Raw genomic sequence first — 17,484 nt, forward strand, 5'->3', positions numbered from 1 at the left:
TACCACTGGGCCACCTGGGAAGCCCTTCATTCAGTACAACAAAGAGCCAAATGTGCAATGATTTCTTTGGGCCCTTTTACAGAAGGGAGTATTTTCTGGCTGTCCTAAGTAAACCAGAATACTGTCCTGAATTCAGTCTGCTCTTCTCTAAACAGAAAATTCAAATAATTCTATGCAAATTCATTCCAATTCATCATGGACAACAATAGCACCGAAAATAATGACCAAACCTCTTTTGGTGAGTAAGTGCCATGCCCTGGGCATCATCTCATGGGAGGTTCCCAGGAAGTAGGGACATTTTTCAATGAGGAAATCAAGGTTTAAGATATTCAGTTCACACAATGAATACCCTGTGCAGCTGGGGCTTGACACCAGGCCTAGATTCTGGTCACCCACGTTTAAAAGTCCCAGAGGAAATACCCACTTCATGGTGACCACTGTGCTGGGAGTCAGCCAAGGTGCTCCTTGCCATGTTTTACTTTCTAATACTCTTCACTCCTTCTCCATTCCCCTACCCTTTTCAACTAGTTACTAACTCCTTGACCACAGAGATCATATCCTGTTCATCTTTTTTTGAAATTCTTATTCTAAGTGTACAACTCAATTGTGTTAGTACATTCATGATGTGCAACCATTACTACTATCTCCAAAACTTTTTCATCACTCCAAACAGAAACTCTGTAACCATTAAACAATAACTCACTATTCTTCCCCTCCCCAATCCCTTGGTGATATCTAAAGTACTTTCTGTGTCTGTGAATTTTCAGTTCAGTTCAGTTCAGTCACTCAGTCGTGTCTGACTCTTTGCGACCCCATGAATCGCAGCACACCAGGCCTCCCTGTCCATCACCAATTCCCAGAGTTCACCCAAACTCGTGTGCTTAGAGTCGGTGATGCCATCCAGCCATCTCATTCTCTGTCATCCCCTTCTCCTCCTGCCCCTAATCCCTCCAAACATCAGGGTCTTTTCCAATGAGTCAACTCTTCGCATGAAAGTGACTTTGGAGCCCCCCAAAAATAAGTTTTACTGCTCTAAATAACTCATATAAGTGGCACTCAATATGTGTCCTTTTGTGCCTGGCTTATTTCACTGAGCATCATGTTTTCAAGTTCATCCACATTGTAGCCTGTGTCAGGACCTCCTTTTTATGGATGAATGATATTCCATTGTGTGTGTGTATATATATATATATATATATTCCATTGTATATATATATATATATATATACACATAATTTTTGCTTATTCATTCAACGGTTGGATAGTTGGGTTGTTTCCCCAACAAAAGATAAATGGACAAACAAAATGAGCGTTATGACTAATAGTGCTGTAGGTAGCTTTACAGAGGTCCTTTGTCAGGTTTAGGAAATTCCTTTGTATTCCTAGTTTGGTGACTGTTTTTATCAAGAAAGGGTGTTAGATTCTGTCAAATGCTTTTTTGCATCTATTGAGATGGTCATATAATTTTTGTCCTTTAGTCTATGACCTTGGTGTATTACATTAATTGATTTTCTGATGTAGAACTATCCTTGCAGTCCTGAGATAAATCTCACTTGGCCATTCTATATAATCCTTAAAATCATTTTTTTAAAATTGCTGTGTTTGGTTTGCTAGTATTTTGTTGATGATTTTTACATATATAGCCATAATGAATATTGGTCCAGTTGTTATTTTTTCTTATGATGTCTTTGGTTTTAGTATCAAACAACAGCCTCACAGAATGAGTTGGACAATGTTCTATTGTATTCTGTTTTTTGACGAGTTTGTGAAACTGGTATTAATTCTTCTTTGAATGTTTAGTGTAAATTCACCAGTGAAGCAGTATGGGCCTGGTGTTTTCTTTGTTGGAAGTCTTAAAATGACTAATTTGACTTACTTGTTATAGGCCTATTCAGATTTTTTTCTCTTCTTGAGTCAGTTTCAGTAACTTGCATCTTTCTAGAAATTTGTTCTTTCATCTGATTTATCTAATTTTTTGCCCCTTGTAATTTATCCTTGTAATTTCTTTAAAGTTGGTAGCAATGTCTCCTTTTTCATTCCTGATTTCTTAACTGTCTTTCTTAAAGATTGATCGATGTTTTAAACCTTTTCAAAGAAACAATTTTTTGGTCTCTTTGAGGTCTCCTATTGTTTTTCTCTTCTTTATTTCATTTATTTCCACTGCAGCCTTTACTATTTCCTCCCTTCTGCTCGCTTTGGGTTTCATTTGCTCAAGTTTTTAAGTTCCATAAGGCAAAGCATTCATTTCAGAGGTTCAATAGGTAGGAATTAAAATCAAAGAATCAGCCTTCAGGTTTGGGGACCACAGTCATCATTCTGTTTCTAACAGCACAAGCAGCATGGTCCTCCAGTCATCTCCCTGGGCTTCCGTTTCCTCACTGTATATTTGAGTATTTTATTAGACTGAGGGCCTTCTTTCAATTCAAGCATTCTGTGATCTGTAAGACATATCCCCAGACCTCTAGGGTTATAGACTTTCCTTGTGAAGGTAACACACAAACAAAGATGAAGATCAATCAAAGGGACCAAATGTGAAGAGACAGATGGCTGGGACCAACAACGAAAGGTACAGGCATTACTGAGCATCAGGCGCCATCATTCCGGAGTCACTCCCCACCTGGGAAATGTCAGCTGGTGAGGCTTGATACCACCCCATGGGAGTGTTTTGACAATGAGATGAAAACAAAATGATCTGAAGAGACATCAAGCAACTAGAAGCTGTGTTTTTTCAAGAATTCAAAGTGCTGCTCATGATAGTAATATTGTCAGGATCCCTCCTACTTCTATGGTCTCTTTTAAATAGCAAAGCTATTTTCCCTGCAGAAGTGACAGCTTGATGATCCTGACATTTCACCAGCAGAGAGTCTTCTCTCATTTCTTCCAAAGTTTCCCTTTATTCATTCCAGTTGCTGGATGAATGACCTCATTTATAAAACAAAAACCTGCATTTGCACTTCCTGAAGAACACCCTACCACATGGGTGATGAGCTGATGCAGGCACCGCAGGGCTGGATATTTTGGCAAATGAGCTCTCCCTTAAGTTCCTGGGACACTGCTTAGTCAGGAATCCTCACAGATGCTGTCCTTGGTGCTCAGCATGTTTAGAATGCTTCTCACCTCATCTCCTTCAACCCCTCTCTTTCTGTCAGTTGCCCACAGAATACTCAGGGTGTCCTTGACAGACACCCCTCTCTGCCCAGATTATTGCAAAGGTACAGCTTTGTGGTCCACAATTTCTTCCTCCTCCAGGACACTGTGAGAGCAGTTCCACTTACTGAGAAGCTTAGCTGTCCACAAAGATGTGGACACCTTTCCTTGAATATCTCCCATGATGATACTGAACCTCAGACTGTCCATACAATGAGCTAAGAATCTTTGAAGCAGGTTGGTCTCCGCCCTCACCATGTTATCCCAATACCCAGAGGTGGAGTTGTAGCACCCAAATTTCCTTTCAAGGAAAGACATGTTACCCAGCTAGTGGGAGTGGTGGCCACAGACAGACTGCAACCACCATCCCTGCAGAAGCAGCCTCAGTGGCAGAGCCACATTGCCCAAAGTTATGCCCTTCCCCTGTGCCCCTGACATGAAACAAGTCATCATGGTTGAGGTAGAACTGTCTTGCACAGACAACCTGAGTTCTGACCCCCACAAGGGTTCAAGTAAGGCCTGTCTGGCCTGCATCACTCTGCAGCTTCTCCTCCGCCTCATCCTGCTTCCCTTCCTGCCTGTCCACAGAGGCCCATCCTGAATAATGTCCTCCCACCCATCTCCATGTCAGAGGTTTCTTCCCAAAGAACCCATGACATGTGGAGATGGGGGCTGGCAGACAGGGGGCATGCAGGTGGTGTCTTGAAGCCCTCAACACAGTGAGTATTTGATGAGTGATAATAAAAATGACAATGTAACCTCCCACAACCCCACCACCATCCCCAGCTCTCTCAGAGAACTGTTTCTATAGGAACAGGGCAGAAGTCAGCAGCTAAGGAAGTTGTTGCCAACCGTGCAGCAGCAGCTGAATCCCAGCCAAAGCCCATGAGGAGGCTTGAGAAGAAAGCAGACAGGCAGAAGAGAAGAAAATGGCCCAAGAGAGAACCACCTCCAGAGGTTTCCAGTAGGAAAGGAGCCGGGATGCATAAGGATGAGTGCGTGAGCTGCCTTAGGGAACTGCGGTCTGGGTCCTGACTCTGTGATGTTTGATCAGTTACAAAACTTCTGTGACTCAGTTTCCTCACCTGTACCAAAAAAAAAAAAAAAATCTGCATTTTAGGGCTTTAGCAAAGCCGAAATGCAATGATCTATATAAAAGTATGTTGCTGTCAGTACATGTATGCTGTCTCCCTGGCCCCCAGGGTCCTCACCCCACTGCTTTGCACAGGGCAGTTTCTCAATAAATAAATAGCACCTCACCGCCTCTACCAAAATTAATTAGTTGGGAAAAAAGTGGGCCAGCTTGGAGAGGAAACCTGCTACTCACAGGGGAGATGATAAATACTAGAAGAAAGGAAATAAACTTTCTATTTTTATTACATAGTTATTTCACACAACAAATATTCAACAGAATTGCATGGAAGATTAAAAACAACAGGAGTTCAGGGGGTTGCAAATGGTCATTTTCTTTTGATAACATCAGAAGAGGCCTCTAAGAATAGTGCCTTTCAACCTAAAAAAAAAAAAGAGGGAGTGTCTATTTTAGGATTGAGGCAGAGCAATTAAATGTGCCCTAGGAGATCAGTCCTGGGTGTTCATTGGAAGGACTGATGCTAAAACTGAAACTCTAGTACTTTGGCCACCTCATTCGATGAGTTGACTCACTGGAAAAGACTCCGATGCTGGGAGGGATTGGGGGCAGGAGGAGATGGGGACTACAGAGAATGAGATGGATGGATGGCATCACCAACTTGATGGCCATGAGTTTGAGTGAACTCCTGGAGTTGGTGATGGACAGGGAGGCCTGGCGTGCTGTGATTCATGGGGTCGCGAAGAGTCGGACACGACTGAGCAACTGAACTGAACTGAACTGAACTCAGGGTAAGAGACGTGCGGAGGCCAGACCCTAACTTTTCAGCTGTGCTTACCTTGAGGAGACAGTAGCTAGCCTTTGGGAGTTTCATTATTCTGGGGTGCTTATATGGAGAACCAGTTTTAGAAACAAAATCTGTTTTTCTGTAACAGAAGATTGGGCTGGCTTCCAAACTGACTGAAATGTTTAAGGTAAGTACATCGGCACTCCCCTCTTCTTTCAACAGAAAAGAATGGAAGGGGAAAGTCCCTCAGAGAACCATTAGTATCACTGCAGTATTTCTGGTGTGTGCATGTGTGTGTATAAACTAGAGTTTATTTCTTAATAACACTTCTCATACCAATGAATATGTAACTATGTCATCATTTTTAATAAACTGAGAAGAACTTCTTTATTCTAGAAGACATATTAGCCCTTACTGCTAGGCATTTATTTTGATTCTCAATTTTTACTAGTGTAAACCACACTGCCCTGAGAATATTTGTATATATTTCTCTTTACACACAACTCTGATTATTCCTTTAAGATAAATTCCTAGATTCAGACTTGCTGGGTCAAAAAATATTTTAATCTTTCAGGTTAGTCTAACCTAGATGTTGAAAGTCAAACTTATTCTAGGTTGTAATTAACACTGTTTTCAAGGGAGTCACAAAAAAATTAAAGATGCAATGTGAGGCACCTTTAGTAAAAACTTGATTCAATTTATGAAAATATAAAAATCGAATATAAGCATTTTCTTTATAAAGCCTTAGCTGGAAGTGAGAGTCCAGCGGTTCTCAAAGTCTCTGAACCAGCAGCATCAGTATCATGTGGGAACACGTTAGAGATGCAGATTTCTGGGGCCCACACAAACCTATTGAATCAGAATCTCTAGGGGTGGTACCCAGCAATCAGGTTCTCATGCAGAGTTCATCACTTCCTGCCTGGAGTTCTAGTCATCTGGCCTACAGATAATGATAAACCCAGAAGTTCCCTGAAAACATGAAGTGTGTCTGATATTGCTCTGTGAGCCCTATGATGGTTTATGTCGGAAAATACTTGATAGATGTGCCATCATTTGTAATGCAGGCTTACATTTCCAACTTTTCACACAAATAAACCAATAGAACTTTTAAATGAACTGGATAAGAAATATTCTACCCTGAAAAATGGGTGGACAGTCTTCTGTCAGTGACACAGCTTTACTGACCCAACCAGTGTGGCCTCAAAAAGCAACTGGTCTGGTGCATAATCACTGCTGATAGAATAGCTTGACACTGCCCCTTTGAGAATGAGCTGTGTCTAAAGTTCAAATGGCCAGGATGACTTGTCATTCACTGGGCCTCTAACACCCACCTCTCTCTGGAAGGCACTTCAACGGCCATCTGTGCTGCCTGCACACACACCCAGGAGCATCACTGAGCCTCTTCTGGGGCCAAGATGGATGACAGGAGACCGTGTCCCTTTCACCCCTTCTAAGCTGATGGTGTGGAATTCAAGTCTCAGCTGAGACTTAGCTGAGCAGATTCAGGACCAGGTTTTCTGCTTCTGCAGGTAGGCATTTCATGGAGTCTATCACCAGCTGGCACTGCTGTTGGCGTCTCTTCAGGAAAGCACACAGGACAGCTTCTTACCTTTCCATACAGCATCAATCCTGACAATTGCTGCCAAAGCAAACGGCTTCCTCTGCAGTCAGCAGCACAGAAAAGAACTGAAGAATATCCCACCTGCCCCACTTGCTGATCACCTACTCCTGTGAAAGACAAAAGCGGGGCTGTATCCCCGGGACACTGCCCGGGCCATCTCTCCTCCACGTATCTAGGCACTTTTAAGATCTATCCTTATCGTTACTGCAGTACACAGTCATTATTATTCTAGACTTCACATTCCCCCTTCCTGTGTAGGAGAATCCTCTTCTTCATGAGACAGAGTCCAGCACCCACAAAACCAGCTATAGATGCCAGAAGGTCACTTCCAAGCCTCTGTACCATCAGGGAGCAGGCACACGGCCAGCCTCTGAGGTGTTCCCCAGATTTACTATCAGAAGTTGCAGGGAGGAGGAGTGGAGCTTGAGGAGTCCATGCAGCCAGGGGCAGCCTGGCAGCCACGCTCCACGGCCATCATTTGTAGCCTTGAGGATGCTCAAGCTGCCCTAAGGAGCCGCATGTGGAAGGGAGCTGAGGCCCCAGGCAACTTGCAGCGCGAGTGAGTCAGTGAGTTGCCAAGAGGTGTCCTCCAGCTCCGGTCAAGTCTTCCCATGATCACTGTCATAAGGACATCTGACTGCAACCTTGAGGAAGACCCTGAACCAGCACTCCACAGCCAAGTGGCCCCTGGATTCATGACCTACAGAAACCACGAGAGGTACCGAGGACTATTGCTGTTTTCTGCCAGTGTGTTTCTGAGTAGTTGTTAATGCAGCCACAGTTTAAGCACCAAGTTTTTACAGATAGTCAGGATAAGAAACTACTATATGAAGAATGTTTCTGTTTCATGTTTGCTGTAGAACTGTCTTGCTAAGTTTTGGTAAAGACCTTAATAGACATCTACATTCTGTAGATGTCCTTTGGAGATGGATAAAAAAATCTTAAAATTCATGTGAGAAAACGCATGTCAGAGGATAGGAATATTTGAAAAAATATGAAAATTAGAAGATGAATGTATTATCAGGCATTAAAACATTCCATAAAGGCAGTGTAATGAGAACACTCTGGTATTGATAGAGAATTAAGAAGATAGATCAGTAGGCCAAAAACAGAGGTAGAAATAAATAATATCCAGGAGTTGGAATACAAAAAATAATTTAAATGGAAAAAATAGATTTTATTGGTGTAAAATCCTCAAGTGTGTAAAATAAGACAATAGCAATTCTAGAATGAAATTTAGGAGGCTATATAGAAAACACTCTTAAAAAACAGTGGAGGAGGAATGAATTAGGAATTTGAGATTAACACATACACACTACTATATATAAAATAGATAACCAACAAGGACCTACTGAATAGCACAGAGAACTACACTCAATATAGCCTACAAGAAAAGAATTTGAAATCTAAATCCCTGTGCTGTGCACCTGAAATTAACATAATAAACTGTAAATCAACTATACTTCAATAAAAAAGAAGGGAATAAATAAAAATACTGAATCACTATGTTGTACACCTGAAAAAAATTTTATGGTGATAACTTTTAGATTATATTTATATTGTTTTGGTCAATTGTACACTAACAATATTTCAAAAAATTAAGCTGAAAAATTAAAAAAAAAACAGAAAAGCTAGAATATATGAAAGTCAAGTCACATTTGCCTACTTAAAAAAATAAAAAATTCCCCCACCAAAAATCCAAAAGAGACAATAAACAGAATTAATAGATATAAAACAGACTAGGGAAATTTTGCTACACATATGATAAAAAAGGTGGTATTAATATTTTTATGATAATTCAGCTTAATAAGTTGAACACTAAGTCAAGTACAACGGCACTGACTATTTCCACACAAAAGAGCATGGGATATTAAAGATCCTAATAAATACCTTTTACAAAGAAAAGACTTTGTTTAGGAAAAATAATAAAAGTTAGCTACCAAGACAGCTCATGCCATATTCGCCAGTGTGATGATCTGAATTGCTCACCATTCTTAATCAGCCTGTTCCTTCTACCTGTTCCTGTCTCTGTTTCTCCCTGTCCTGTCCTTTCCACCTGCAGGGCCTTCCTCTCCATCTTTCCATGGCCATATCTATCCTCACATCACGGACAATCTCAGATGCTGCCTTCTCCTTGAAACATCCTTGGTGGCTCCATCCCCACTAAAAGCCATCCCCCACTTTCTGAATCCTTATTCTCTTGTTACACAGTTATTTAGGCCCTTGTCTTGGTTCTTCTTTGAAATCTTAAGCCTTAAGTAGCAGGATCCAGGCCTAACACATCATTGCCATCTACTACCATTCCTCTACAAAGTATATGAACTTTGATGAAATCCTAGTGTGCAAGTTATAAAGGAATAAACGACTGCTGAGTTTCTTTCTTAGATAGGTAAACTGGACTCCTGGAACCTTTTTGTAGACAATAGGGAAATATAGAAAGTTCTTTCTAAGAATCAGTTCTAATGAGGTGGATGAAACTGGAGTCTATTATACAGAGTGAAGTAAGCCAGAAAGAAAAATACCAATACAGTATACTAATGCATATATATGGAATTTAGAAAAATGATAACGATAACCCTGTATACGAGACAGCAAAAGAGACACAGATGTATAGAACAGTCTTTTGGACTCTGTGGGAGAGGGCGAGGGTGGGATGATTTGGGAGAATGGCATTGAAACATGTATATTATCATATGTGAAACGAATTGCCAGTCCAGGTCCGATGCATGATACAGGATGCTCGGGGCTGGTGTACTGGGATGAACCAGAGGGATGGATGGGGAGGGAGTTGGGAGCAGGGTTCAAGATGGGGAATACATGTACACCCGGGGCGGATTCATGTCAATGTATGGCAAAACCAATACAATATTGTAAAGTAATTAGCCTCCAATTAAATAAATTAAAAAAAAGAAGACACTAGTAAGAGTACTGTTTTAGGAATTTATTTAAATTACAAAGCCTTTCTCTACCTCCTCCCCATCACCACACACCTGCCAAATGAATGTGCCTGGCATGGTAGCAGACAAAAAGCAGTTTCTCTGTAAATTGCCACTAATTCTGAATCTATTTTAATCTTTCAAGTTTCAAAGAACTTCTAGAAACTGTTAAATTTTTATCAGATATAAATCTATAAAGACAGGAGGGATAGTGGCAAGTTTTGTGCATGCACATCAAAATGATCCAAGTGGTTTTTAATCCAAAAGCAGAGACATTACTTTTCCAACAAAGGTCCATCTAGTCAAGGCTATGGTTTTTCCAGTGGTCATGTATGGATGTGAGAGTTGGACTGTGAAGAAAGCTGATTGCCGAAGAACTGATGCTTTTGAACTGTGGTGTTGGAGAAGACTCTTGAGAGTCCCTTGGACTGCAAGGAGATCCAACCAGTCCATCCTACAGGAGATCAGTCCTGGGTGTTCATTGTAAGGACTGATGCTGAGGCTGAAACTCCAATACTTTGGCCACCTCATGCGAAGACTTGACTCATTGGAAAAGACCCTGATTCTGGGAGGGATTGGTGGCAGGAGGAGAAGGGGATGCCAGAGGATGACATGGCTAGGTGGCATCACCGACTCGATGGGACATGAGTTTGGGTAAACTTCGGGAGTTGGTGATGGACAGGGAAGCCTGGCGTGCTGGGATTCATGGGGTCACAAAGAGTAGGACACGACTGAGTGACTGAACTGAACTCCTCTCCTCCAAATGCAGTAGTTTCAAAGTGTCAGTAACCAAAGATAAAACACTATGTTGAAATCACTCTAATTATTACATGAAATTCTTTTCTGTCAAGGTGAAAAGCACAATAATGCAAGGTTAAATGTTTGTCAGTCATCCCTACATTTAATGGCTTAGAGTCTGAAGAGCTTAAGCAAAGGAAGTTTTGAAGGGATTCCAAAGCTCTGATGTCTTCTCTGGTCTCTATCAGTCATATTGTTTAGTGGAGATTAAACAGTAATTACCAGTGTTCAATGGGAGAACTGAAGGGTAACAAATTTCAAAAAGCCAAACTGATCAGACATGTTAACACACTAAAGAAATCATAATGGGCAGAGAGGTTTGGAAGCATCTCTTGTGTTCTAATGACTTCGGTGACAACATCCTGCTTGGAGATACAAAACAAGCCTTTTTATAAATAGTTCACCCAGCTTGTATCATTCTGCTGATGACTTCTCTACAGAAGTACAGCTAATTTCCCAGTGGTTAAAAGAGCTAAACTTAATTTGTTGCCTTGGTTCCTAATCTGGTTACTAAGAAACACAGAGACAGAATTTTTCTTTTTAAAGGAAAACAGAGGTCATCTTTGGCCTTTACTGGCTAGTGATGGGCCTGAACAGTTACTATAGCAACACCATGTGTTGTCTGTGGAATGAGAGCCCATAATCAGTCCCCCATCTCAAGTCACTTCTTTCAAAACATCTTCCTTATTGTTTGTTAAAGCTGACTTTTTCCTGACCATGCTTAAGAACCAGGGGTACCCTAGTCCACACAATAAAGTTCAAGATCCTTAACCTGGCACCAAGGTTCCCCATGGGCTTGATCCTGTGCATCCAGATTTGCTGATCCCTTCCTCACACCTTACACTGAAGCAGCACCAGCCTTCTTTACAGTTCCATGGATACACCCAATTGTTTCATACTTCTGAGCCCTCTACTGCTTGATCCTTTCTAGAGAACACTTCCTCTTTCTGACCACTTGGCCACTCTACTTACCTTTCCATTCATTCATCTAACGACTATTGAAAATTACTGTGTGCCAGGCTATGTGCCAGACTCTGAAAACACCGGTGTGAATAGGATCTTGTCCTGTCCTCACGGACCCGGGCAATCATAAGCCTTCTCCTCCTCTGTAGGGCTTTGCTCCAGCTGCATATCCACCTCCCTTGTTCCCAGTATGTGTTGTCCTCCTCACAATGCCTGTAATTACCTGCTCCCTGATTAGACTGGGAGCTCATCAAGGGAGGGACCTTGTTTTCTCCATCATTCTGTGATACCTGGCTCATCATATGTGTGTTATAAACATAATAGGGAAGAAAGAAGGGGTGGGGAGATAGGTTGCACATTTCAACCATCGAAGCTTCATGTTTTGAAGCATCTGCCCTCAGTGACATGGCTGTTGCCTGCATCTCTGGCTATCCCCCAGACACCCCAGGCATTTCTGGCCTTTCCTATTCCCTTAAAAAGTGTTTTGTTCTCCTTTCCTCACCTAATTCTACCTAGGATCCCTCAGCATTCTTTTCATGACTGGCCTTGCCTTCTTCTACTCTGTGGAGAACTTTGAGGGGAATTTAGGGCTTCAGAAATGAGGTGCCTCCATTTGGGAGGGTATGTCCTCCATGCATAAAAGAAGCACCAAGTGGGTGACACTGTTACAAAGCTTTGTGTTGGTCTATCCAGGATCACACTTGGTGGCTGGGACCATGTTGCAAATAGGTCTTCTTCACTGTAAGAATCTTCATACAGTGCCTCGAACCCACCTAAATGTCTGACACAGATGCTAAGGATGATGAAAAAATACAATATTGGTTCCAACAAAGCTCAGTAACTCTTGTATACAGTGCCAGATAGCCCAGCAGACACTGACATCACTATAAAAAGAAGAAAATTCCTAGAAGCTGTTTTCATTTTGGCTTATAATGAAGTTCTCTGTAATTTTAAGAAATATATATATATATATATATATTTAGTTTTAGTAGCATTTTGTTTGAATTATAAATCAGGGTGGATGTGCAGGATAAGAATTTCAGGGCTTAAGGGCATTAAATCCATGGCTCTCAAAGTATAGTCTGGATCCAGTATATCAGCATCACCTGGGAACTTGTTAGAAACAAATTCTAAGGCACACAGTGCACCTGCATCTTCCCAAGACCTTTAAGTGATTCGGATGCCTGTTCAAGTGTGAGAACTACCAGTCTAAAGGCTGTAACCTGACCTTGATATATTCAGGAGATTCAGATACTGAACCTGGAATTCAAAAAGCCCACTTCTAATTGGGGATCCCTTGAAGCTCCACAAATGTTTTCTCATCCACCTTCTCTACTCTCCAGGGACACAGGAAGGGGAGGCATCCCTGCCCCTGTTTCACATGGCAGCCAAACAGTCTGGGGTAAACCACTGCCAGCAGTATCTTCAGGGCAACAGTTACAACATACTTGGTCCAAAGAACCAGAAGGATATTTGCGTCTGTTGTTCCTCCTCTCTTGTCCAGGGTTGTCAGAAGCTCTTGAAAATGTTTGTGGAAGATAATGAAGACCTGGCAAGCTCAGTGGGCAACTGGATATTGCCATTGCATAGGCTGATGCTGCCTGTGAGTGAAGTGTGTCAATCATCAGTTCAGGTCAGTCCAGTCGCTCAGTCATGTCCGATTCTTTGTGACCCCATGGAGTGCAGCACACCAGACCTCCCTGTCCATCACCAACTCCCGGGGCTTGCTCAAACTGATGTCCATCCAGTCAGTGATGCCATCCAACCATCTCATCCTTTGTCATCCCCTTCTCCTCCGGCCTTAAATCTTTCCCAGCATCAAGGTATTTTCCAATGAGTTAGTTCTTCGCATCAGGTGGCCAAAGTATTGGAGTTCCAGCTTCAGCATCAGTCCTTCCAATGAACACCCAGGACTGATCTACTTTAGGAAGGACTGGCTGGATCTCCTTGCAGTCCAAGGGACTCTCAAGAGTCTTCTCCAGCACCACAGTTCAAAAGCATCGATTCTTCAGCACTCAGCTTTCATCGTCCTACTCTCACATGCATACCTGACCACTGGAAAAACCATAGCTTTGACTAGACGGACCTTTGTCGGCAAAGTAATGTCTCTGCTTTTTAGTATGCTGTCTAGGTTGGTCATAACTTTTCTTCCAAGGAGCAAGCATCTTTTAATTTCATGGTTGCTGTCACCATCTGCAGTGATTTGGGAGCCCAAGAAAAAGTCTCTCACTGTTTTCATTGTTTTCCCATCTATTTGCAATTAAGTGTCGGGATCAGATGCCATGATCTTCATTTTCTGAATGTTGAGTTTCAAACCAGCTTTTTCACTCTCCTCTTTCACTTTAATCAAGAGGCTCTTCAGTTCCTCTTCACTTTCTGCCATAAAGGATGGTGTCATCTGCACATCTGAGGTTATTGATATTTCTCCCCTAAGTCTTGATCCCAACTTGTGCTTCATCCAGTCTGGTATTTCGCATGATGTACTCTGCATATAAGTTAAATAAGCAGGGTGACAATATACAGCCTTGAAGTACTCCTTTCCCGATTTGGAACCAGTCCATTGTTTCAAGTCTGGTTCTAATTGTTGCTTCTTGACCTGCATACAGATTTCTCAAGAGGCAGGTCAGGTGGTCTGATATTCGCATCTATTGAAGAATTTTCCACAGTTTGCTGTGATCCACACAGTCAAAGACTTTGGCGTAGTCAATAAAGCAGAAGTAGATGTTTTCTGGAACTCTCTTGCTTTCTCTGATCCAATGGATGTTGGCAACTTAATCTCTGGTTCCTCTGACTTTTCTAAATCCAACTTGAACGTCTGGAAGTTCTTAGTTGATGTACTGTTGAAGCCTGGCTCAGAGAACTTTGAGCATTTCTTTGCTAGTGTGTGAAAGTGAAGTGAAAGTGAAAGTGAAGTCGCTCAGTCGTGTCCGACCCTTAGCGACCCCACGGACTGCAGTCTACAAGGCTCCTCCATCCATGGGATTTTCCAGGCAAGAGTACTGGAGTGGCTTGCCATTGCCTTCTCCGAGAAGACAAGAAGTGTGTGAGAAGAGTGCAATTGTGTGGTAGTCTGAAAACTATAGAACAAATTACCGCACAACTGCATTCAGTGTCAGCCATGGAGGGCTCCTGTTTAAGTGACGGGGCTTCCACTATGACACACCGAAGCTTCTATTGTCCCTTGGATCCTGTTAACATTCAGACATATATCAAAACCATCACCGTTAATAAGCTTTAACTGTGACTGTAGTTGACAAATCTCCCAAAGTGCAGTTAGAGCAAAGCAACTACTGTCTACCTGAGCAATCTCATGCCCAATGAGACCACACGAAGGGATGTCTTCACGGCTCCTGTGTAATGGCTCCTGGAATCCAGAAAGCCATCATACTCTCATCTGCAATGACCACCTCCCCAGACAGGTGTTTCTGAGGCTTGCTGCCCATCTTATCTGTGTCTGGCAGGCCATTCCTACCTGTCCGCCTTCCGACACACACTTAGGAGTTTAGCCTTCCCCTTTCTCTGTTCCTAAATCACTTACCACTCACCCATCTGCTTTCTGTCTTCTCTAAGTCACTAACAGCCCTCATCTGCTCCCACCTCTTCTCTGGTTCCCTTTAGTTCTGGAGGTTTATATCAGCTTTATTCCATCGCCGTCATTTCAGTGGCACTCCTGGCAGAGATGAATGTGTATTTTTATTTCAAGTTCTAATGCTCACTTATAAAATCATACAGTCTTGAAGGGAATTTAGATATCATCTATCCAATCCAGCATTTTATTTTTTTGCAGTGAAATCTTTTTTTAAGACACAATCTTATGTTGAAATCTAATTTATAAAACAGATAAGAGTGAAACTATTTTGGTTGAAGCTGGGAAAGGAGCAGAGTCTGCATCTAATTTCTCTTAAAATATTTAAAAATATTTGTTAAGGGCCTCTTCTGTATCAAGGTCTATGTTAGACAGGGCTTCTGTCCCTGTGCTTCTCAGGGTCCCCCTCCCCATTGCTAGCTTCTGCAGATCCCCAAGGAACCCAATTTGAAAATTACTGAGCTAGTCTAACTGAGGTCCAGAGAGACAGAGAGTGCTTCACCAAAGGCCAGCCTTCCTGGTCTGCTAATTTGAAACTTGGGATAAATGCACCTCATAGTGTTACTGATGGACAACTAAACAGGTCACCGGGTGATGACCAGGAGGAAAAACCAGGGATCTGTGTTATGAGTGAGGCTTCTCACATACAGATGTGGAAGAAGCTAGAAAAAGGCTATAAATTGTGCATACACGCCTAACAAAATATTGGTGAATGCTGGCACGCATGAAAACTTCATCTTTATTCCTGTGATTGCCTTTGAAGGGACTGCTTTTGGTCACACAATTTAAAATTTTAAAATAAAAATTCACCATCAAATTTCAAAGAAAAAAGATCTCACCCCTTTCCACTCAGGACCTATAAAAATTATCCCTTGGCATCTCTGAGGGACTGAGACCTTCTGAATACCAAAACCTGGGGCCCCTCAACCCCTGCACACATAGGCCTGGTACGGTGAATACAAGTGGCCCTCAGGGCTGAAGGCACTTCCATCCAGGGCAGGTTCCATCTGGGGAAGCGAAACCTACAGATGACAGACTGTATCCTCTGATATTCTGTCAGGTGACAATTTATCATCAGTGCTGGAAGTGATCCCGGTTGGGTTTGTTGGGTTAAAAGAGGAAGAAAATAAGAAATAGGGTTTTATCTTTGAAGCACAGCAATCCCATTCATCAAGACTAACAACGCTAAAGAAATTTTAGCTCTGTTTTTCAGACCAAATCTCTTCCAATGACTGACTGACCTTCAGAATGATGATACTTTCAGCTTGAATGAACGTAGTGTTTCTACAGGACCGGTGAGGTAGAAAGATTCCTCTCTCAGAAAACCTATAAAACCTATTATCGCATCCTCCTAGACCACCACTGGATCACAGTTGACCACTGAATTTAACGATTTCATCTTTGGACACCCAGGGCCACTGAACAACAAGGATAAACAATTATTCTTTGCATTTCCTGGCCCATGGGCCAGACATTCAACCTCTATGGCCTGTCTCATCTGTCAAATGAGGATGTGAGACTAAAATATCTCAGCTTTCTACTTGTTGGATATTCCAGTAGATTCAGTAGGTATCAATATATTTTGGAATCTGAAGAGACTTACTCACCTAGAGTGGTGCAGCCCAGCACATGCTCCAAACACCTGGCCAGAGCTTCAATATCACTGTCCTGTCAGAACAAGAGAGATTTATTTCTCAGGGTGGTAAATGTGGAAAAATGTTCTTGCTACACATAGGCAAGAGAAAACACATAAAAATCTAGTTGCAAATTTATTGTATGATTGCATTTTTTTGAAGAGAAAGCTCTATATATGTAGCCACATCTTCTGCCTCATGGCAATCATATATTAATGTCTGTTGTCTATCTCTCTGACAGGAAGACGATACACTAAAAATGCTAACAGCAGTGCGACTGTACGGTGCGGTTAAGGGGATGTGTTTATTTTCTCCTTTGTGTGCTTCTGTCTTTTGTAAATTTTTATAATAAATATTATTTATTTAAACTATAAAAATGATAAATACTTTTAGAATGAAGAGAAAAAGGTTTCATTCAATCTATACTTAATACCACAGGAATCAAGTGAACTTTTTTTTCTAGACAGCATCTCTACCATTCTTCTTTGGAAATTCATGGTCTTCAAGGAGTCATAAGTCTAAGAATTGTATTTTTTATTTAACTCTCAATAAGAGTCAAGCACCCCCATGAGGATTTTGAGGGGGCGAATGCCAGTGCTGTACTTGATAACAAATCTTATCTTTAATGCAAAATAAAAATCTAAGGCTGGAAATATCCAAAGCAGCATCATAGTGATCAGGGGAATGTAAGGTCTTAATTATTTTCAGGTTTGTTATATTGACAGAAATTAATAATTTATGGCTCACCTACTCTATTTCAAAACAAGCTACACATTTCATATTGTAGTAATTGTGGATTTTAGAAAAATGCACTGTAGTATAATACATTACCCTAAAACATTATGTAAATGTGTTGGATTTCATTTTATAACATGTGGTGGGGGTTGGGCAGCCACTTTTTATGCATGTGGTAAAACCCTGC

At 41.7% G+C, this 17,484-nt stretch overlaps 1 protein-coding gene across 15 annotated transcripts in view; it reads right to left on the bottom strand.

The window, feature by feature from the left end:
* Nucleotides 1-17,484, bottom strand: part of NEK11 (NIMA related kinase 11) — a 291,003-nt gene that overhangs the window by 55,820 nt on the left and 217,699 nt on the right. For 12 of the 15 annotated variants that reach the window (XM_088840715.1, XM_088840700.1, XM_088840706.1 and 9 more), the window contains one exon: nt 16,536-16,596. In XM_088840715.1, coding sequence (XP_088696841.1) covers nt 16,536-16,596 — 61 coding nt within the window. Of the gene's footprint in view, nt 1-1,287; nt 4,661-6,633; nt 6,753-9,275; nt 16,009-16,535; nt 16,597-17,484 lie in introns of those variants that run through there. The other 3 variants (XM_088840727.1, XM_088840731.1, XM_088840714.1) reach the window with 3 other exon arrangements.

Source organism: Moschus berezovskii, chromosome 1 (assembly GCF_049115385.1).
Source record: "Moschus berezovskii isolate FMDL1 chromosome 1, NW_MosBer_1.0, whole genome shotgun sequence".
In the NCBI taxonomy this organism is placed as follows: Eukaryota; Metazoa; Chordata; class Mammalia; order Artiodactyla; family Moschidae; genus Moschus; species Moschus berezovskii.